The sequence below is a fragment of the Osmerus mordax genome, chromosome 3, assembly GCF_038355195.1.
Source record: "Osmerus mordax isolate fOsmMor3 chromosome 3, fOsmMor3.pri, whole genome shotgun sequence".
Taxonomy (NCBI): domain Eukaryota; kingdom Metazoa; phylum Chordata; class Actinopteri; order Osmeriformes; family Osmeridae; genus Osmerus; species Osmerus mordax.
In genome coordinates, this window is record NC_090052.1 from 4,050,307 (window position 1) to 4,072,591 (window position 22,285).

Below are 22,285 nucleotides of genomic sequence, written 5' to 3' on the forward strand. Positions count from 1 at the left end.
ACCAAATTACTTGTATGCCAAAGAAGTTTTGTCAAAGTGTTTTGTGTTTCTCCAGTAAAAATAAACCTGAGAAACATACACCTCTCACCGGAAGATCAACATTATATATGCAAAGTGGCCCATTATGACAGAAAATAGATGTCATTTATATGTGAAAGCTGCAGATCTCCTACTGGCCAATCATACTTGATCATGGGCGGAGACTAGACAGAAAAGACTCTTTAAGGCTCCAGAGAGACTACAGAGACTCAACCAGAGTGACTACAGAGAGAGACTCAACCAGAAACAGCAGTAACCAGACAGAGGATCAAGACAAGCTTCCAGAGACCAGATACGGGATCCAGAGAGACCAAACAGAGAACAAAGAGAAAGCTGAGTTATGGAGACACATCAATGTGACACATGTGGGAAGATCCTTTCCTCATCCAGTAATCTCAAGAAGCACATGAGGATCCACACTGGAGAGAAGCCCTACAGCTGTGACCTTTGTGGTAAAACCTTTAGTCAGGCTGGGCATTTCAGAGCTCATAGCAGGATCCACACTGGAGAGAAGCCCTACAGCTGTGACCTCTGTGGTAATACCTTTAGCCAGGCTTGCAATTTCAGAACTCATAGCAGGATCCACACTGGAGAGAAGCCCTACAGCTGTGACCTTTGTGGTAAAACCTTTAGCCGGACTGACACTTTCAGAGCTCATAGCAGGATCCACACTGGAGAGAAGCCCTACAGCTGTGACCTCTGTGGTAAAACCTTTAGTCAGGTTGGGCATTTCAGAGCTCATAGCAGGATCCACACTGGAGAGAAGCCCTACAGCTGTGACCTCTGTGGTAAAACCTTTAGGCATGCTAGTGGTTTGACAGCTCACTGCAGGATCCACACGGGAGAGAAGCCTTATAGCTGTGACCTCTGTGGTAAAACCTTTAGACAGACTTGGGAATTAACAGTTCACCACAGAATCCACACTGGAGAGAAGCCCTACAGCTGTGACCTCTGTGATAAAACCTTTAGCCAGGCTTGCAATTTCAGAGTCCACAGTAGGATCCACACTGGAGAGAAGCCCTACAGCTGTGACATCTGTGATAAAACCTTTAGACAGACTAGAGAATTAACATCTCACCGCATAATCCACATTGGAGAGAAGCCCTACAACTGTGACCTCTGTGGTAAAACCTTTAGCAACGCTAGCAATCTCAGACGTCACCGCATGTCCCACACCGAAGAGAAGCCCTAAGCAGCCCACACTGACTATTTATGTCAAACAAATGACCTATTGAAGAGTTTCTTGCACATCTATGATAGAAAAGCCTAGGGGGTGAAGTTTTCCCAAGAGTCACCATCCGAGAGAACTTCTTTATGACCCACAGCTGGAAGAACTACTGGCCTGCACCTACTAGGACAGCACATGCAGAAGATCAATAACCAGAACAAGCAAGACAGTCAAGAATCATACCGTATTTTGTATTGTTGTTTACTTTATTATAGTGTTCATAGTTTCATGCTCATGTTGTTATTGATTATCTAATTAAAGTCTTCATTTTGACACCATACTTTCAGAGTCAAGTTCCTCTATGGATACAATGTACAGGGTTAGTGTTAGGGTTAGCTGTGACCTCTGTGGTAAAGCCTTTATCCAGGCTCGTGGTTTCACAGCTCACTGCAGGATCCACACTGGAGAGAAGCCCTACAGCTGTGACCTCTGTGGTAAAACCTTTAGACAGGCCGGCCATTTCAGAGCTCACTGCAGGACCCACACAGAAGAGAAGATCTAAGCAGCACACACTGACTGTTTATTTCCAACAAATGACATATTGAAGACGTTCTTGCCTATGCTTTGGAAAGACCTGTCTAAGGACTTTACATTATATTTCATTCACTGTACGTCACGCTAAATACACCAGATAGTGCACATAGAAAATACAGCAGAAGATCAAGAACCAGAATAAACAAGAGAGGCAAGAATTACACCTTATTTTTTATCGTTGTTACTTTATTATAGTGTTCATAGTTTCATGACCATGTTTTCATTGATTATCTAATTAAAGTCTTAATTTTGATACCATACTTTCAGAGTCAAGTTCCTCTATGGATACATGTTGTACAATGTAATATCATTTTTTGTTAAGTTTGGCAACTGAAGTGTTGAGATACACAACTCATTAATGATTTTCTCTTTTAGAGAGAACCATTGTGTCCCAGCTGTGAATAATTTTATGAGGCAAGACTTGCCCCCAACAAACCTACCCATGAAGTTCGTTCAGACTCAATGCAGCCCTGTATTGAATGATGGAGAATAAAACATTATGGTCTTTGGTCAAATTGAAAATTAAGTAAAATCATCTGTGGCAGTTGTTTGTCATTTGAATTCTGTCATTTTTGCCCTTGCCTAAGACTGCAAACAATACAGGTGTTGTAACGAAATCGGTGACCTATCGAAAAAAAACTAGCAAAACTGGCAAGCAACAACAAAGAATTACAATTGGTTTAGCACATTTGTTCGTACTCAAATCACAAAACTCTTAGCACACACTTAACACAAGTCTGTGATTAAACTGGATACTTTTTTGATTGCTTTCACACAGAATGCCTTGAATGACTGCAATATTTTTTTTTAAATCATTATAGTTACATTTCGTGAGACAGCGTAGTTCTGCCAGGAAAATTAGCTATCGATGAGCCATATTGTTGTTGACCCTTTATCTCAAAAGTCAGATTTAAATAACGGTCTGGCGGCTGGCGCACACCTGCGAGGATCACAATGTAGACTTACAATGTAAATTGGTGTGTGAGTGTTGCCTATGAATATAATTCACAGCACAGAATAGAATCTCAATGAGTTGTCAGTGAGTCGCGGACCCATCACGACAGGACTGATGAGTGGAGCATCAGGGAGTCAGGTGGCTGAGCGGTTAGAGAATCGGGCTAGTAATAAGAAGGCCGCTGGTTCGATTCCAGGCCGTGTCAAATGACGTTGTGTCCTTGGGCAAGGCACTTCACCCTACTTGCCTCGGTGGGAATGTCCCTGTACTTACTGTAAGTAGCTCCGGATAAGAGCGTCTGATAAATTACCAAATGTAAATGCATAACAACAAAAACAAAATAGCCTGTGGCTGTCTTGATTTACTACCGAGTGGTGCAGCCCAGGCTACTGCTGTCATCTAGTGGTAGACTGTGGTAATGCACCCAACCACAATACTCCCATATAACCAGTGGAATAAATCGTTTTCACAAAGTGCAGTGATACACGTCCCGTCACAGCAATTTAAAATGTTCTAGAAGAGGGGTTTTGTGTTGGCCTCAGAGGCATGTATACCAGAACATGACATCGAGACATGTTATCATTCTTCATGTTGAATTTACACTCACACAGAGAAGCCTAAACATAAAGAAGGCTAAACATGACAATAATTGCAGTATTAGTAGTGGTGTTTTGTTTCAGTGGGTCTAATATTTAAGTTGAGTGCTCAAAAGCTTCATGAATTTATTTTCTATTTTGTAATTCTCCGTTTTGAAATAAAACTTGAGACACACGCAATAGAGACAGAGTATATTATTATCATTGGATTTAAAATGAGCAATTCCAATCCAAAGTCATTTGATAGTTAATTTTCCTGTAATGCATATTGTGTAGGCTAATCATATATCCTATAATTTTGAAGAAAACCAAATTACTACTGTAAGAGCCAAATTAATTATTTCATGTGTTATAATAATTTAGTTTAAAAAGATTTAAAAAGGTAACTGAAGATAAATAAATTCATTATGATTTGAAAGAATGTTTAGGTTAAACTATATCATTTAGTATTGGATTTTCAATACTGTGTCTCTTTTTTACCATGTCAATAATATAGTCTATCATTTTGAAGAAAACCAAATTACTTGTATGCCAAAGAAGTTTTGTCAAAGTGTTTTGTGTTTCTCCAGTAAAAATAAACCTGAGAAACATACACCTCTCACCGGAAGATCAACATTATATATGCAAAGTGGCCCATTATGACAGAAAATAGATGTCATTTATATGTGAAAGCTGCAGATCTCCTACTGGCCAATCATACTTGATCATGGGCGGAGACTAGACAGAAAAGACTCCTTAAGGCTCCAGAGAGACTCAACCATAGAGACTACAGAGACTCAACGAGAAACAGCAGTAACCAGACAGAGGATCAACCATAGAGAAACAAGCTTCCAGAGACTAGATACAGGATCCAGAGAGACCAGACAGAGAACAAAGAGAGAGCTGAGTTATGGAGACACATCACTGTGACACATGTGGGAAGAGCCTTTCTTCATCCAATAGCCTCAAGATACACATGAGGATCCACACTGGAGAGAAGCCCTACAGCTGTGACCTCTGTGGTAAAACCTTTAGGCAAGCTGAACATTTCAGATCTCACTGCAGGATCCACACTGGAGAGAAGCCCTACAGCTGTGACCTCTGTGGTAAAAGCTTTAGCCGGGCTGACACTTTCAGAGCTCATAGCAGGATCCACACTGGAGAGAAGCCCTACAGCTGTGACCTCTGTGGTAAAACCTTTAGACAAGTTGGGAAATTAACAGTTCACCGCATAATCCACACTGGAGAGAAGCCCTACAACTGTGACCTCTGTGGTAAAACCTTTAGACAGACTGGGGATTTAACAGTTCACCGCAGAATCCACACTGGAGAGAAGCCCTACAGCTGTGACCTCTGTGGTAAAACCTTTAGCCAGGCTAGCAATTTCACAGCTCACTGCAGGATCCACACTGGAGAGAAGCCCTACAGCTGTGACCTCTGTGGTAAAACCTTTAGCCATGCTAGCAATTACACAGCTCACCGCAGAATCCACACTGGAGAAAAGCCCTACAGCTGTGAACTCTGTGGTAAAACCTTTGGCAATGCTAGCAGTTTCACAGTTCACCGCAGGATCCACACAGGAAAGAAGCCCTACAGCTGTGACCTCTGTGGTAAAACCTTTAGACGGACTTGTAACTTAAAAGTTCACCGCAGGACCCACATAGGAGAGAAGATTTAAGCAGCCCACACTGACTATTTATGTCAAACAAATGACCTATTGAAGAGTTTCTAGCACATCTATGATAAAAAAATAAATAAGGGGGTGAAGTTGTCCCAGCAGTCACCACCTGAGGGAATGACCCACAGCCGGAATAACTACTGGCTTACACCTACTGGGACAGCACATGCAGCAACACCAGATCTACAGTCCAACATGACAGGACACAGAGAAGATACTCTACCCCTGTAACAATGGAGGGGAAGATGGAGGGTCAGACTGGGTAGAATCTTGGTAAACACACAACATTTCTGGTTGACCTCTGTTTATCTCTGCAGCCCTTCAGAGTGTCTGTGTGTTTCACCCATTTGTTGAGTACGATTGGTTGGTTTGTTATTGTAGACAGACAATAATTCCTTTTTTTGTTTTTGACAATATTAGTGTTTATAGTTTCATGATCATGTTTTTTTGATTATCTTATTAAAGTCTTCATTTTGACACCATATTTCAAAGTCAAGTTCCTCTATGGATACATTTATGCATTTAGCAGACACTTTTATCCAAAGCAACTTCCATGAGAGAGCTTTACAAAAGAGCATAGGTCACTCATCATATCAACGAGATAGCTCCAAACATTGCGAGCAGCCAAAACATGAAGCATACATTGTGGAAAACCAAATAAGTGCCAAAGGGAAGAACCATAAGAGCATGCAGTTAAACAAGTTACAATTGAACAACATGAAACTCCCCACAATACTGCAAGAGTGTAGCCTACCTGTAGAAAAACAAAAACAAAACAATCAAGGGGTAGGAGCCTTTGCCATCTATGAAAAGCCCACAACAAATAAGTATCTTACATGAATACATGACATTTACACTGTGGTTTTCAAGCACTCTCTGTTTTATTGAACTGAATTAAAGAATTAGTCAGTGCATCTGATTGGAAAGTTATCTGAACATCAATTATATTACACTATAGTACGTATTGTGTAGGCTAATCATATAGCCTATAATTTAGAAGAAAACCAAATTACTATAAAGAAGAGTTTTTTGCCAAAGAAGTTTTGTCACAGTGTTTTGTGTTTCTCCAGTAAAAAATAAACCTGAGAAACATACACCTCTCACCAAATGATCAACAGTACGTATGCAAAGTGGCCCATTATGACAGACAAAAGATTGAATTCATATGTGAAAGCTGCAGATCTCCTACTGGCCAATCACACTTGAATATGGGCGGAGTAGACAGAGGAAACAACTTAAGGCTCCAGGGAGACTACAGAGACTCAACCAGAGAGACTACAGAGAGAGACTCAGCCATAGAGACTACAGAGACTCAACCAGAGAGACTACAGAGAGAGACTCAACCATAGAGAGACTCATCCAGAAACAGCAGTAACGAGAGAGAAACAAGCTTCCAGAGACTAGGAACAGGATCCAGAAAGACCAAGAGAGAGCTGAGTTATGGACACACATCACTGTGACACATGTGGGAAGAGCCTCATCCAGTAACCTCAAGAAGCACATGAGGATCCACGCTGGAGAGAAGCCCTACAGCTGTGACCTCTGTGGTAAAACCTTTAGACAAGTTGGGAAATTAACAGTTCACCGCAGAATCCACACAGGAGAAAAGCCCTACAGCTGTGACCTCTGTGGTAAAACCTTTAGCCGTGCTAGCAGTTACACTGATCACCGCAGGATCCACACAGGAGAAAAGCCCTACAGCTGTGACCTCTGTGGTAAAACCTTTAGCCGTGCTAGCAGTTACACAGTTCACCGCAGAATCCACACTGGAGAGAAGCCCTACAGCTGTGACTTCTGTGATGAAACCTTTAGACAGACTGGCCATTTCAGAGCTCACTGCAGGACCCACACAGGAGAGAATATCTAAGCAGCACACACATTTTTTGTTTACTTCATTATAGTTTCATGATCATGTTTTTTTGATTATCTAAATAAAGTTGACTTTCAGAGTCAAGTTCCTCTATGGATACAATGTTGTACAATGTAATATCATTTTTGTTAAGTTTGGCAACTGAAGTGTTGAGATACACAACTCATTAATGATTTTCTCTTTTAGAGAGAATCACTGTGTCCCATGTGAATGATTTTATGAGGCAAGACTTGCCCCCAACAAACGTACCCATGAAGTTCGTTCAGCATCAATGCACCCTTTCAGCCCTGTTATGCTGGTGTAGTGAGTGCCTGAGTCAAGGACACTGGACATCAGGTAATAAGCAATAGCAATAGATTCATCATAAAAGGAATACATATTTAGAATTGTAATTTTAATCTACGATGACATTGCCAGGTTCATTTATGTAGAGGCAAAATACATTGAATGATGGAGAATAAAACATTGTGGTCAAATAGAACATAAAGTAAAATCATCTGTGGCAGTTGTTTGTCGTTTGAATACTGTAATATTTGCCCTTGTCTGAGACTGCAAACAATACAGGTGTTGTACCGAAATCGGTGAACTATCGAAAACTGGCAAGCAACAACAAAGAATTACAATTGGTTTAGCACATTTGTTTGTACTGAAATCACAAAACTTTCCATGAGCGTGGCTCTTCACAAAATCTATCCACCTTTCATATTCAATAGGGAACTTAAATGGCGTTGCAGCGCAGCTGGAGTTCTTGCATCCAGGGAAGATGCAGTTGCGGGTGGTGGGAGACATCCAGAAGCTAGCTAGCTAGCTGATGTAGGCTACAATAACAGTACAGCAGGAGGAGCCATTCAGTGATCTGACGTAGATAGGGCATTTTTTGGCTCCGCCTATTAAAACCTGATCTGAAAACGGAAGAGAAACTGTTCTTCGGTTTAACTCCACATTTCAGTGTGACAAAGCGTTAGCGCTTTGCACATGCTTTCAGGAACTCATTTCACACCTATACTCTTACTCTCTTCCTGGATGATAAATGTAAGAACCTTAAGGTTCCTTTTATAAATGGACTTTGTGTTCACAAAAAATTTTCACCTTTATTGAAACATTTCATATGAATCATCTTAGACCAACAGATCAATGATCAGTAAATATGCAGGATGAAAAAGATAAATGAAAATAATGGAATAAATGGAATACAAACACAGCCTGATATGTCTCTGTGGTTTTATTTGCCCTGTAAAACGAACATGTGTCTTTTTTTACCATGTCTAACCTAATATAGCCTATAATTTTGAAGAAACCCAAATTACTATAAAGAGGAGTTGTATTTCAATTCAGTTTTTGTCAAAGTGTTTTGTGTTTCTCCAGTAAAAAAGAAACCTGAGAAACAAACACCTCTCACCAAATGATCAACATTACGCAAAGTGGCCCATTATGACAGACAAAAGATTTCATTTATATGTGAAAGCTGCAGATCTCCTACTGGCCAATCATACTTGAATATGGGCGGAGACTAGACAGAGGAGACACCTTAAGGCTCCAGAGAGACTCAACCAGAGAGACTGCAGAGAGAGACTCAACCAGAGAGACTACAGAGAGAGCCTCAACCAGAGAGAGACTCAATCAGAAACAGCAGTAACCAGACAGAGAATCAACCAGAGAGAAACAAGCTTCCAGACACTACATGATCCAGAGAAACCAGACAGAGAACAAAGAGAGAGCTGAGTTATGGAGACACATCACTATGACACATGTGGGAAGAGCCTTTCCTCATCCAGTAACCTCAAGAAGCACATGAGGATCCACACTGGAGAGAAGCCCTACAGCTGTGACCTCTGTGGTAAAACCTTTAGCCGGGCTGGGGATTTAACAGTTCACAGCAGGATCCACACTGGAGAGAAGCCCTACAGCTGTGACCTTTGTGGTAAAACCTTTAGGCATGCTAGTGGTTTGACAGCTCACTGCAGGATCCACACAGGAGAGAAGCCCTACAGCTGTGACCTCTGTGGTAAAACCTTTAGCCAGGCTGACAATTTCAGATTTCATAGCAGGATCCACACTGGAGAGAAGCCCTACAGCTGTGACTTTTGTGGTAAAACCTTTAGACATGCTAGCAGTTACACAGTTCACCGCAGAATCCACACTGGAGAGAAGCCCTACAGCTGTGCCCTCTGTGATAAAACCTTTAGCCATGCTAGCAATTACACAGTTCACCGCAAAATCCACACTGGAGAGAAGCCCTACAGCTGTGACTTCTGTGGTAAAACCTTTAGACGGGCTGGGAATTTAACAGTTCACAGCAGGATCCACACTCGAGAGAAGCCCTACAGCTGTGACTTCTGTGATAAAACTTTTAGACAGGCTGGCCATTTCAGAGCTCACTATAGGACCCACACAGGAGAGAATATCTAAGCAGCACACACATTTTAAATTTTGGTTTACTTTATTATAGTTTCATGATCATGTTTTTTTTTGATTATCTAAATAAAGTCTTATTTAGAATCATTTTGACACCATACTTTCAGAGTCAAGTTCCTCTATGGATACAATGTTGTACAATGTAATATAATTTTTTGTTAAGTTTGACAACTGAAGGGTTGAGATACACAACTCATTAAGGATTTTCTCTTTTAGAGAGAATCATTGAGTGTCCCAGCTGTGAATGATTTTATGAGGCAAGACTTGCCCCCAACAAACGTACCCATGAAGTTCGTTCAGCGTCAATGCACCCCTTCAGCCCTGTTATGCTGGTGTAGTGAGTGCCTGAACCAAGGATACTGGACATCAGGTAATAAGCAATAGATGGGTTCTGCCGCCTTCTCATAAAATGAATAAATATTTCGAATGGTAATTTTAATCTGCAATGACATCGCAAGCTTCATTTATGTAGAGGCAAAATACATTGACTGATGGAGAATAAAACATTGTGGTCTTTGGTCAAATTGAAAATAAAGTTATATTAGGCCTACCTGTGGCAGTTGTCCCTTAAATTCTGCAATCTCTGCCCTGGCCTGAGAATGCAGACAATATAGGTGTTGTACAGAAATCGGTGACCTATCGAAAACAGATTAGCAAAACTGGCAAGCAACAACAAAGAATTACAATTGGTTTAGCACATTTGTTTGTACCACAATCACAAAACTCTTAGCACACACTTAACACAAGTCTGTGGACTAAACTGTGGATACTTCTTTCCTTGCTTTCACACAGAATGCATTGAATGACACTGCATTTTTTTTGTTAAAATCATTATAGCTCTAGTTACATTTTGTGATTTTTTTACAGTAGTCCTGCCAGCAAAATTAGCTATCGAGGATCTGTATTGTTTTTGACCCTTCACCTCAAAAGTCAGATTTACACAACGGTTTGGCGGCTGGCGCACACCTGCGAGGATCACAAAGTAGACTTACAATATAAATTGGTGTGTGAATTTTGTCTAGGAATATAATTCACAGCACAGAAGAGATTATCAATGAGTGGACCTCTGTACAGGTAATGCACGCAACGCAACCAGACCGTGTACTATGTCATGTGTGAAATAAATTGTTTATGAACTGAGTGACACTAAGTGCAGTGAGTATTGTTTGCAGAGGACGATGAGAAAGAAATCAAAGCTGAATGAATGAGGCCAGGACAAGAGCCCTCCAGGAGCCCTTCAGGCCAGGACAGGAGCCCTCCAGGAGCCCTGCAGGCCAGGACAGGAGCTCCCAGGAGCCCTGCAGGCCAGGACAGGAGTCCTCCAGGCCAGGACAGGAGCTCCCAGGAGCCCTGCAGGCCAGGACAAGAGCCCTCCAGGCCAGGACAGGAGCCCTCCAGGAGCCCTGCAGGCCAGGACAGGAGTCCTCCAGGCCAGGACAGGAGCCCTCCAGGAGCCCTGCAGGCCAGGACAAGAGCCCTCCAGGCCAGGACAGGAGCCCTCCAGGAGGCCGCAGAGCTGAGATCCTCTGGGCCTCGTCATCCCCCTGGTCGGAGTGAGAGAAGCCCCAGGAGGAGTCATCGTCAGGGTCCGGCCTCCTCTCCCGGCCCGTGTCAGCGGCGGTGCCGTCCGTGCCCTGAGTGGCCACTGCAGCCGTGGTGCTTGCTCTTGTGAGCGCACTCCCTCTCTCTCTCCTGCTCTTACTGCCGGGAACTCTCCCTCCGCTCGCCCCCGCAGTGGTGGTTGTGGTGGCCTCCGCCCCTCTCGTTGCTTTTCGTCATTTTGTTGACTACATTTTATTGACGTAAGGCTGTTTAGCCTGTGTTACGAACATTGTCTCGGGGGAAATGCCGTAACGCTAGACAAACACACAAGACAGAACACACATGCAAACAGGGCAAGGGACGTAACAGCCTGTGTTCTGCACCTCTCTTTCACCAACTGTCTTTGGAGGAGGGGAGCACTGAACTCCCAAGGTTTCTTCAATTTTTCTTCAATTTTTTTCTTCAATTTTCCTTGTCTTCCTTGAGGGTTTTGGTTGGTTGAAGGGCAGTTCTACGGGCGTATGTCAAGCCCTCTGTGACATTGCTTGTAAAAAGGGCTATACAAATAAATGTGATTTGAATTTGATGATCAGTCGTCCAATGCACACTGATCTTAATCCAATGTTGAAGACTCCGGACGCACTTCTCTGTATTTACATTTGCAAGTAAAGAGACTGGATGGTTCTGAAACAAAAGGGTTTATTGTCCTATTTGCCAGATGATAGCCCGATAACAGGGCAGTTTACACCCTTCTCTCCTACCTCACTGGAAGATGAAGACTGGAACAGAGATGTGTTAAACATAGGGCTGGGCGGTAGGCCTATGTCCTCAAATTTACGTCATTGCGGTATAAATCTGTAGCACGGATGGTACCGGTAGGCTATATATCACGATATATACGTTTTTCTTAAAAATTTTTGTCCATTTGTTTCAATAGACTGCAATCCGCACCGGCCATAATCTGCCACACTTGCATTCATCCCTCTGGGCCCACACTCCCCCTTCACACCTGGGTCCCCCTGAAATATAAGCATCACATGAAAGCATGAAGGAAACATTTGGCACAAAGCAAATAGGAACGTCATATTATATTCAGCTGGTTTCCTTTGATTTAGAAATCTTCTGGAAAAAATTATCTCCAATACTTTTGTTTATCTAGTGTATATCATTTTAAATTTATTTTGGGCACTGTCAGGACACAGTAGGATATGTGAATACAAACGGGGTATTTCTAGAATCACACAAGCACAATTCATCTTGGGAATTACATGTATTTATTTACCCATAAAACAGTCCACATATAATGTATTTAATAATACTGTTTGATTAGGAATATGTTTGTTAGTGAAAGGGTTATCCTATAAGGATTGAAGAATGCTGACAGAACTGTAATCAATGGTTCAGAGATGAGTGTCTTGGGGGGCATCAGTCTGTGTATATTTGTCAGTTAAATGAGAGCAGGACGTTTGCTGAACTTTTGGTACAACTCTAAGTTTGGGGAAAGGGAAGTGTGCTGTGAACCATGTAACATAAAATACACTCAGGATTCTGCTTTGTGAAGAGGAGGGTGTATTTATGTCAGTCATGTTGAGAGATCAGCTGAGTGAGTGCACCAAGTACAAACTACATTACAGTCACACTAGAATGCGCTAATCCAGCTGTTACTCTGCTGCTCTGAGGAAAAGCCCCAAGAAAGAGGATTAGGGTTAGATAACCCTTCACAGGCAATTGTGGTTATTATGTCCACCCGTAATCTCTAATAGTCTTTCACAAATTATGTGAATGTTTTCATTTTCCTCATCCACAGCCTAAAGTCAATTCAAACATCATCAGTCACCCAACATTATACTTGATTTCTCTTGTTGAGAAATAACATGCGTTCACCACAATAATTCCTACCTAAATAAATACTTTTGACATTTACAGTAAAATATAAAGCAATCCTGTCCTTTCAACAGTTCAAACATATTTACATACAACAGAAAATAATAATAAAACCTACATGAAAATATTTAAAGACTGCAATTTCAGTCTTACTCCATGTTATGTAGCATATTACGAAGTGTACTGAATTATGTGTGTATGTGATTACATATGTTGTGTATCATAGATCTGAAGACTCAGACATGTATGAAACAGTATGGGGAGTTTAATAAGGATGATATTTTTTTTTAAGATGGGTGAACAACTGAAAAAAGCTTAATTAATCGGTGAGATGACTGAAAGATAAATAACTTACTGACCATAGCCCTCTGGGTAACAGTTCTTACAATCTAAAATGAAAACAGAATGGCAACTAATACATAAATCTCTTCATAATTATGAATTGACGATACTGAGTTAAGTACTATACACACATTAAGATAGTAAAAGAAAAGAAAGCATTTGGTGGATACAACATGTTCATAGTAAAACTATAAAATATCTCCTGTAGATTTTCTGTAGATGCTCAAAAAGGAAACCCTTTTTATGCAGAGACAGCAACTGTTCAGCGTTAAAGTAACTTTAGATGATTGATTAATACATGTTGATAGTTAGTTGAGAATCTGCTGTATATAACATCTGCAGATGGAATATTATCAAATAATTGTGACATTGTACAAGAGTGTTTGTTTGTGTGTGTGTGTGCGTGAGTGGGTGGGTGCGTGTATTTGTGAGAGGAATATTCTTTTTCAATTTTTTCAATTGAAAATTAGCAATTTCCAATCCAAAGTCCTTTTATTAGAAAACCAAATTAGTTTGGTTGCATGCCAAATACGTTTATGTCACAGTGTTTTGTGTTTCTCCAGTAAAAATAAACCTGAGGAACATACACCTCTCACCAAATAATCAACATTACATATGCAAAGTGGTCCATTATGACAGACAAAAGATTTAATTCATATGTGAAAGCTGCAGATCTCCTACTGGCCAATCATACTTGATCATGGGCGGAGACTAGACAGAGAAGACTCCTTAAGGCTCCAGAGAGAGATTCAACCAGAAACAGCAGTAACCAGACAGATGATCAACCAGAGAGAAACAAGCTTCCAGAGACTAGATACAGGATTCAGAGAGACCAGACAGAGAACAAAGAGAGAGCTGAGTTATGGAGACACATCACTGTGACACATGTGGGAAGAGCCTTTCTTCATCCAATAGCCTCAAGCAGCACATGAGGATCCACACTGGAGAGAAGCCCTACAGCTGTGACCTCTGTGGTAAAACCTTTAGAAAGGCTGGGGAATTAACAGTTCACCGCAGAATCCACACTGGAGAGAAGCCCTACAGCTGTGACCATTGTGGAAAAACCTTTAGACAGGCTGGCAATTTAAGAGCTCATAGCTGGATCCACACTGGAGAGAAGCCCTACAGCTGTGACCTCTGTGGTAAAACCTTTAGCCGGGCTGACCATTTCAGAGTTCATAGCAGGATCCACACTGGAGAGAAGCCCTACAGCTGTGACCTCTGTGGTAAAACCTTTAGCCGGGCTGACAATTTCAGAGTTCATAGCAGGATCCACACTGGAGAGAAGCCCTACAGCTGTGACCTATGTGGTCAAACATTTAGCCGTGCTAACCATTACACTGATCACCGCAGGATCCACACAGGAGAAAAGCCCTACAGCTGTGACCTCTGTGTTAAAACCTTTAGCCGTGCTAGCAGTTATGCAGTTCACCGCAGGATCCACACTGGAGAGAAGCCCTACAGCTGTGACTTCTGTGGTAAAACCTTTAGTCAGACTGGGGATTTAACAATTCACCGCAGAATCCACACTGGAGAGAAGCCCTACAGCTGTGACCTCTGTGGTAAAACCTTTAGCCGGGCTGACCATTTCAGAGTTCATAGCAGGATCCACACAGGAGAGAAGCCCTACAGCTGTGACTTCTGTGGTAAAACCTTTAATCAGACTGGGGATTTAACAGTTCACCGCAGAATCCACACTGGAGAGAAGCCCTACAGCTGTGACCTCTGTGGTAAAACCTTTAGCCGGGCTGACCATTTCAGAGCTCACTGCAGGACCCACACAGAAGAGAATATATAACCAGCACACACATTTTGTTTTTTTGTTTACTTTATTATAGTTTCATGATCATGTTTTTTTGATTATCTAAATAAAGTCTTATTTAGAGTCATTTTGACACCATACTTTCAGAGTCAAGTGCCTCTATAGATACAATGTTGTACAATGTAATAACATTTTTTGTTTGGCAACTGAAGTGTTGAGATACACAACTCATTAATGATTTTCTCTTTTAGAGAGAACCATTGAGTGTCCCAGCTGTGAATGATTTTATGAGGCAAGACTTGCCCCCAACAAACCTACCCATGAAGTTCGTTCAGCGTCAATGCACCCCTTCAGCCCTGAAAATTAAGTAAAATCATCTGTGGCAGTTGTTTGTCGTTTGAATTCTGTCATTTTTGCCCTTGCCTAAGACTGCAAACAATACAGGTGTTGTAACGAAATCGGTGACCTATCGAAAAAAAACTAGCAAAACTGGCAAGCAACAACAAAGAATTACAATTGGTTTAGCACATTTGTTCCTACTGAAATCACAAAACTCTTAGCACACACTTAACACAAGTCTGTGAATTAAACTGTGGATACTTTTTTCATTGCTTTCACAAAGAATGCCTTGAATGACTGCAATATTTTTGTTAAAATCATTATAGTTACATTTCGTGAGACAGCGTAGTCCTGCCAGGAAAATTAGCTATTGATGAGCCATATTGTTGTTGACCCTTTACCTCAAAAGTCCGATTTACATAACGGTCTGGCGGCTGGCGCACACCTGCGAGGATCACAATGTAGACTTACAATGTAAATTGGTGTGTGAGTGTTGCCTATGAATATAATTCACAGCACAGATTAGATTCTCAATGAGTTGTCAGTGAGTAGGCCTACATGAGCATCTGGTGCATAATCACACATTAAGTCGCGGACCCATCACGATAGGACTGATGAGTGGAGCATCAGACCAAAAACAAAATAGCCTGTGGCTCTCTTGATTTACTACCGAGTGGTGCAGCACAGGCTACCGCTGCCATCTAGTGGTAGACTGTGGTAATGCACCCAACCACACCACTCCCATATAACCAGTGGAATAAATCGTTTTCATAAAGTGCAATGATACACGTCCCGTCGCAGCAATTTAAAATGTTCTAGAAGAGGGGTTTTGTGTTGGCTTCAGGGGCCAGTATACCAGAACATGACATCGAGACATGTTATCATTCTTCATGCTGAATTTACATTCACACATAGAAGCCTGATTCACTTTCTGAAGGGTATGACTTTACCTTCGTTCATCCAGCTTCATAAACAGAACCCAGTGACGTGGCTTTAGTGAGTAAAAATCTGAGGATGGGCAGTATTTTTGTGAGTCAATGTTCGTAATAGTTGGTAAATGCAAAAAGAGCCCAGCCTGTGTGTGTTGGGCGTCTGGTTTTGGAGAGGGGCCCTCTCTTACTGAATGATAAGTGTAAGAACCTTAAGGTTCCTGTACTGTCCTCCAGGTGTGTTTCTTAACATGTCGACAGCCAGCCTGACTCCTTTCATATAGACGCGAAGTCAGGATGTAGCTTCCAAGCTCCAGGTTTTTTAATGAAACAGAGTAAATGAGACCAAACAGAGAACAAAGAGAGAGCTGAGTTATGGAGACACATCACTGTGACACATGTGGGAAGAGCCTTTCGTCATCCAGTAACCTCAAGAAGCACATGAGGATCCACACTGAAGAGAAGCCCTACAGCTGTGACCTCTGTGGTCAAACCTTTAGGCATGCTAGTGGTTTGACAGCTCACTGCAGGATCCACACAGGAGAGAAGCCCTACAGCTGTGACCTCTGTGGTCAAACCTTTAGACATGCTAATGGTTTGACAGCTCACTGCAGGATCCACACAGGAGAGAAGCCCTACAGCTGTGACCTCTGTTGTAAAACCTTTAGACAAGTTGGGAAATTGACAGTTCACCGCAGAATCCACACTGTAGAGAAGCCCTACAGCTGTGACCTCTGTGGTAAAACCTTTGTACAGGCTGGGCATTTAACATCTCACCGCAGAACCCACACTGGAGAGAAGCCATACAGCTGTGACCTCTGTGGTAAAACCTTTCGACGGGCTGACAATTTCAGAGCTCATAGCAGGATCCACACATGAGAGAAGCCCTACAGCTGTGACCTCTGTGGTAAAACCTTTAGACAGACCTGGGAATTAACAGTTCACCGCAGAATCCACACTGGAGAGAAGCCCTACAGCTGTGACCTCTGTGGTAAAACCTTTAGACAAGTTGGGAAATTAACAGTTCACCGCAGAATCCACACAGGAGAAAAGCCCTACAGCTGTGACCTCTGTGGTAAAACCTTTAGCCGTGCTAGCAGTTACACAGTTCACCGCAGAATCCGACAGGCTTGGAATTTAACAGTTCACCGCAGGATCCACACTGGAGAGAAGCCCTACAGCTGTGACTTCTGTGATAAAACTTTTAGACAGGCTGGCCATTTCAGAGCTCACTGCAGGACCCACACAGAAGAGAATATCTAAGCAGCACACACATTTTTAATTTTTGTTTACTTCATTATAGTTTCATGATCATGTTTTTTGATTATCTAAATAAAGTCTTATTTAGAGTCATTTTGACATCATACTTTCAGAGTCAAGTTCCTCTATAGATACAATGTTGTACAATGTAATATCATTTTTTATTAAGTTTGGCAACTGAAGTGTTGAGATACCTCATTAATGATTTTCTCTTTTAGAGAGAATCATTGAGTGTCCCAGCTGTGAATGATTTTATGAGGCAAGACTTGCCCCCAACAAACGTACCCATGAAGTTTGTTCAGCGTCAATGCACCCCTTCAGCCTTGTTATGCTGGTGTAGTGAGTGCCTGAGCCAAGGACACTGGACATCAGGTAATAAGCAATAGCAATAGATTCATCATAAAATGAAAAAATATTTCGAATTGTAATTTTAATCTACAATGACATTGCGAGGTTCATTTATGTATAGGCAAAATACATTGAATGATGGAGCCCAATCAAGCCCAATGGTAAGTCCGGCCCTGGTCACGAGTGATTTTTTTTTTTTTTTTTGTCATAGTCACGAACTGAATTAGGTCCAGTCCAAAGCTGCTCGAGGGGCGGATTCGGCCCGCGGGCCGCCTATTGAAGATTAAATCAAGGCAGCCACAGACTAGATGCTACACTCATCAGTCCTATCGTGATCAGTCCGTGACTTAATGTGTGATTATGCAACAGATGCTCATTTAGGCCTACTCACTGACAACTCATTGAGAATCTATTCTGTGCTGTGAATTATATTCATAGGCAACACTCACACACCAATTTAAGTTGTAAGTCTACATTGTGATCCTCGCAGGTGTGCGCCAGCCGCCAGACCATTATGTAAATCTAAGTTTTGAGGTAAAGGGTCCAAAACAATATAGATCCTTGATAGCGAATTTTTTCTGGCAGGACTACGCTGGCTCACAAAATGTTACTATAATGATTTTAACAAAAACAATTAAAGTCAATCAATGCATTCTGTGCGAAAGCAATGAAAAAAAGTATCCACAGACTTGTGTTAAATGTGTGCTAGGAGTTTTGTGATTTCAGTACGGACAAATGTGCTAAACCCATTGTAATCTTTTGTTGTTGCTTGCCACACAGTTTTGCTAATCTGTTTTCGATAGGTCACCGATTTCGGTACAACACCTGTATTGCTTGCAGTCTCAGGCAAGGGCAGAGATTGCAGAATTCAAGCGACAAACAACTGCCACAGATGATTTAACTTTATTTTCAACTTGACCAAAGACCACAATGTTTTATTCTCCATCATTCAATATATTTTGCCTATACAGAAATGAACCAGATTATCGTTGCAGATTAAAATGATAATTCTAAATATTTATTCCTTTCATGAGGAGGCTGCAGAACCCATTTATGGCTTATTACCTGATGTCCAGTGTCTTTGGCTCGAGCACTCACGACACCAGCATAACAGGGCTGAAGGGGTACATTGACGCTGAACGAACTTGATGGGCACGTTTTGGCTTGCCTCATAAAATCATTCACAGGACACTCAATGATTCTCCCTAAAAGAGAAAATCAATAATGATTTGTGTATCTCAATACTTCAGTTACCAAACTAAACATAAAATTATATTACTGTTGTGTTTAATAAGGACGCTGGACGAGAGGTTTTAGCACGCAGCTCACTTTACTTTTGGACCAACAGAACTGACAATTTTCAAACTTCAACAGCTGCATACTACGCATGCGCCTAAGGGTTAACAAAAGAACACAGAGTAATTCGTCCTGACAGACATAACATTTTCCCCTCTCTGGGGGGTTCAAACATGACTGGTAAACATAAAGTCCTTTCAGGTAGTCAGGCCGTGCCCTCGTGCGCACTGGCCGTGGAGAAAACACAGCTGCAGGTGCGGAAAACAGTGGTGCAGCGGCTGGGGGCCGGGGCAGTGGCGATGGGGGCACTGGGTGTGACGACGAGGGGGTATCGTCAGGCTGTGCGGCTGAATGAGGTACAGAGTCCTCCTGTTCCACTCTGGGTGGCATTATGTCCCCGCTGCTCTGAGCTGACGTTGCAGGAGGTACCGGCACCTTCTGAAGGCAGCTGGCGTGCCAGCGGTGCCATCATGGGAGTCAGGTGGCTGAGCGGTTAGGGAGTCGGGCTAGTAATCTGAAGGTTACCGGTTCGATTCCTGGCTGTGCCAAATGACGTTGTGTCCTTGGGCAAGGCACTTCACCCTGCTTGCCTCAGGGGGAATGTCCCTGTACTTACTGTAAGTCGCTCTGGATAAGAGCGTCTGCTAAATGTCTAAATGTAAATGTAAATGTAAATCATCTAGGAGGTACGTGGCTGGTCCCAGTCGGCGGGCCACTTGCTGTGGAGTGGACAAAAATGACGCCATCTTGTTCTCCCTGTGCGGTCGGCGAGCTCTCACCAAGTCTGCCACAGTGATATCTGGTATCCTGATCCTCTTTTTCTTGTCAAACCACTTTTTCATCCGCTGCTGACGGCGAGTGACTGAGGCTTCGACTGGTGGGAGTGTGTTCTGGACTGTGGTGGGGCGGAGCCTGTTCTGGACTGCGGTGGGGCGGAGCCTGTCCAGTGGTAGATGTAACTCCCAACCCAGCATAAGTAAGGCTGGAGAAACCTCCGTGGTTGAATGCTGGGTAGCGCGATAGTGTAGCAGTGTTCGACGTATAGCCTGGTGTGCTGTGATGCCATTCTTCAGGGATTGATGGAAACGTTCCACCCCGCCGTTTGCCTGAGGGTGATACAGGGCTGTGTGGACATGTCGAATCCCCCTGTTCTCCAGGTATGAAGTAAACTCCACAGAAATAAACTGTGGACCATTGTCGGTGGTAATGGTCTGTGGGAGGCCCCAGCGGGAGAAGAGGGACTCCAGAAAGTCCACAATGACCTGGGAGGTGACGGAGCCGGTAGTGGTCAGCTCAGGCCATTTGGAGTGTAAATCGTACACTACGACCAAGAACCGCTGATAGTGGGGGGCCCCATGGATCTCGCCACATATGTCCAACTGCAGATGCTCCCATGGCTTTGAGGGCCAGGCCAGAGGTTGCAAGGGTGGTGGGGGTCGGCGGCCGGTTTTCCCACTCACAAGGCATGCCGGACATTCTTTAACGAGGGCCTCAATGTCTTTGTCTATGCCTGGCCACCACACCAGGTCACGGCATCTCTGTTTAAGCTTCACTATGCCCAGGTGGCCCTCATGTGCCATGGCCAGCACACGGGCGCGAAGGGCCCCTGGAATCACAGTGCAGAGCCCACACGCCACACACATGTCATTCCAACAAGAGAGCTCCTGCTTGACCCGGGAAAAGGCTAACAGCTCTTCTGATAATTCCCTTGGCCATCCCTGACGAATGTAGGTGCAGAGCTGGGAGATGACTGGATCCTGTTCTGAGGCTGCCTTCAGTTCCTGTAGAGTGATCGTGGACTGGAGCGGAGTGTGTATCGTGAATGATCTCGTTTTTGATGTGGTTGACGTCGTTGGGTGGGGCCTGGGCAGGAACTGACCGAGAGAGAAGGTCCGCAACGACATTATCCCGGCCTGGGGTGAACTGTAGAGTGTAGTTGTATTGGCGAAGGCGGTCATACCACCGATGCAGTCTCAGCGGCTGGTGACCGGTGCCAGTAGAGGAGAGCAGAGCTGTCAAGGCCTGGTGTTCTGTTCTCAGCATAAACTGGCGGCCATAAAGGTAGAGGTGCCATCTTTCGCAAGCCCACATGCAAGCGAGTGTTTCCCGCTCCCCAACTGAGTATCTTTGCTCGGTTTGGTTCAGAGCCCGGGAGGCGAATGCAACAGGTCTCTCCACGCCGTCCTGTACTTGTGATAGTACAGCCCCTATCGCCATAGCCGAGGCGTCACAGGTGACCAGGGTGTGACTGGATATGTCAAAGTGCGCCAGCACTGGAGGTGAGGTAAGTTGAGCTTTGAGAGTTTGCACTGCCTCGGTGCACTCTAGAGACCAGACCCACGGTTCATCCCTCCGAAGCAGCTGGCGCAGTGGGGCTGTTATGGCCGAATACTGAGGCATGAACTTCATGTAGTAGCCCGTCATGCCCAGGAATGAAGCAAGCTGGGCAGCCGAGGTTGGTTCGGGAACGGAGAGGATGGCCTCTACATTAAACTGAAGGGGAGAGATTCCCTCAGTGGAAAGCCGGAAGCCAACATAGTCAATGGCCGGCACAGCAAAAACACATTTGCTGACATTGAGGTTCAGATTGTGCTTGGCGAGGGCTTCAAACACACTTTGCAGGCGACTGTCATGGATAGCGATAGTAACACCATGTACCACCACATCATCAAGGTAGATCACAACACCTGGAACACCTGCCAGCACTGAGGTCATGACCTTTTAGAAGCAGGAGGGGGCGGAGCTAAGGCCAAACGGCATCCTTGTGTAGCGGAAAACACCAAGGTGTGAAACGAAGGCCGTCAGGTTTCTGCTTTCAGGGTGGAGGGGCACCTGGAGATAGCCCTCTCTGAGATCCAGTTTTGAAAAGACGGTGGAGCCGTGGAATTGTGCCGTGAGCTCCTCAGACGTGGGCATCTGTACGGGATGACTGCTTTGTTGACAGCGCGGAGGTCCACACAGACGCGCAGAGCCCTTGTTTTTTTTTTTTTACCACAACCAAGTTCTAAATCCATGGTGAAGCATCAACCGGCTCAATGATACCAGCATCCAGCAACCGCTGCAGCTCAATGGACACTCCATCCCTCAGGGCCAGTGGAATACGGCGCAGTGGCTGGACGACTGGAGTCACTGAGGAGTCGAGGAGGGAAAGTTAACCGGAGACATCTGACTTACGTACCTCACCAGACGCAGTACAAAAGCAAAATCAAAGTCAAAATAAATCTGATTCGTCTAAATGGGCAAATCATAATTAAATAAGGCAATATGGAACACCAACGTCGTTGGTTTA

The 22,285-nt window shown here is 43.5% G+C and overlaps 1 protein-coding gene and 1 pseudogene across 1 annotated transcript in view; both read left to right on the plus strand.

The window, feature by feature from the left end:
- The window catches only part of LOC136938472 (zinc finger protein 208-like), a 129,760-nt gene that overhangs the window by 59,869 nt on the left and 47,606 nt on the right, over nt 1-22,285 (plus strand). The window contains exons 8-15 of the mRNA XM_067231700.1: nt 440-1,230; nt 1,601-1,733; nt 4,302-4,973; nt 6,505-6,802; nt 8,627-9,284; nt 10,509-10,847; nt 12,947-12,974; nt 13,931-14,809. Coding sequence (XP_067087801.1) covers nt 440-1,230; nt 1,601-1,733; nt 4,302-4,973; nt 6,505-6,802; nt 8,627-9,284; nt 10,509-10,847; nt 12,947-12,974; nt 13,931-14,809 — 3,798 coding nt within the window. The remainder of the gene's footprint in view (nt 1-439; nt 1,231-1,600; nt 1,734-4,301; nt 4,974-6,504; nt 6,803-8,626; nt 9,285-10,508; nt 10,848-12,946; nt 12,975-13,930; nt 14,810-22,285) is intronic.
- LOC136937795 (zinc finger protein 678-like) lies at nt 16,468-17,355 on the plus strand (annotated as a pseudogene).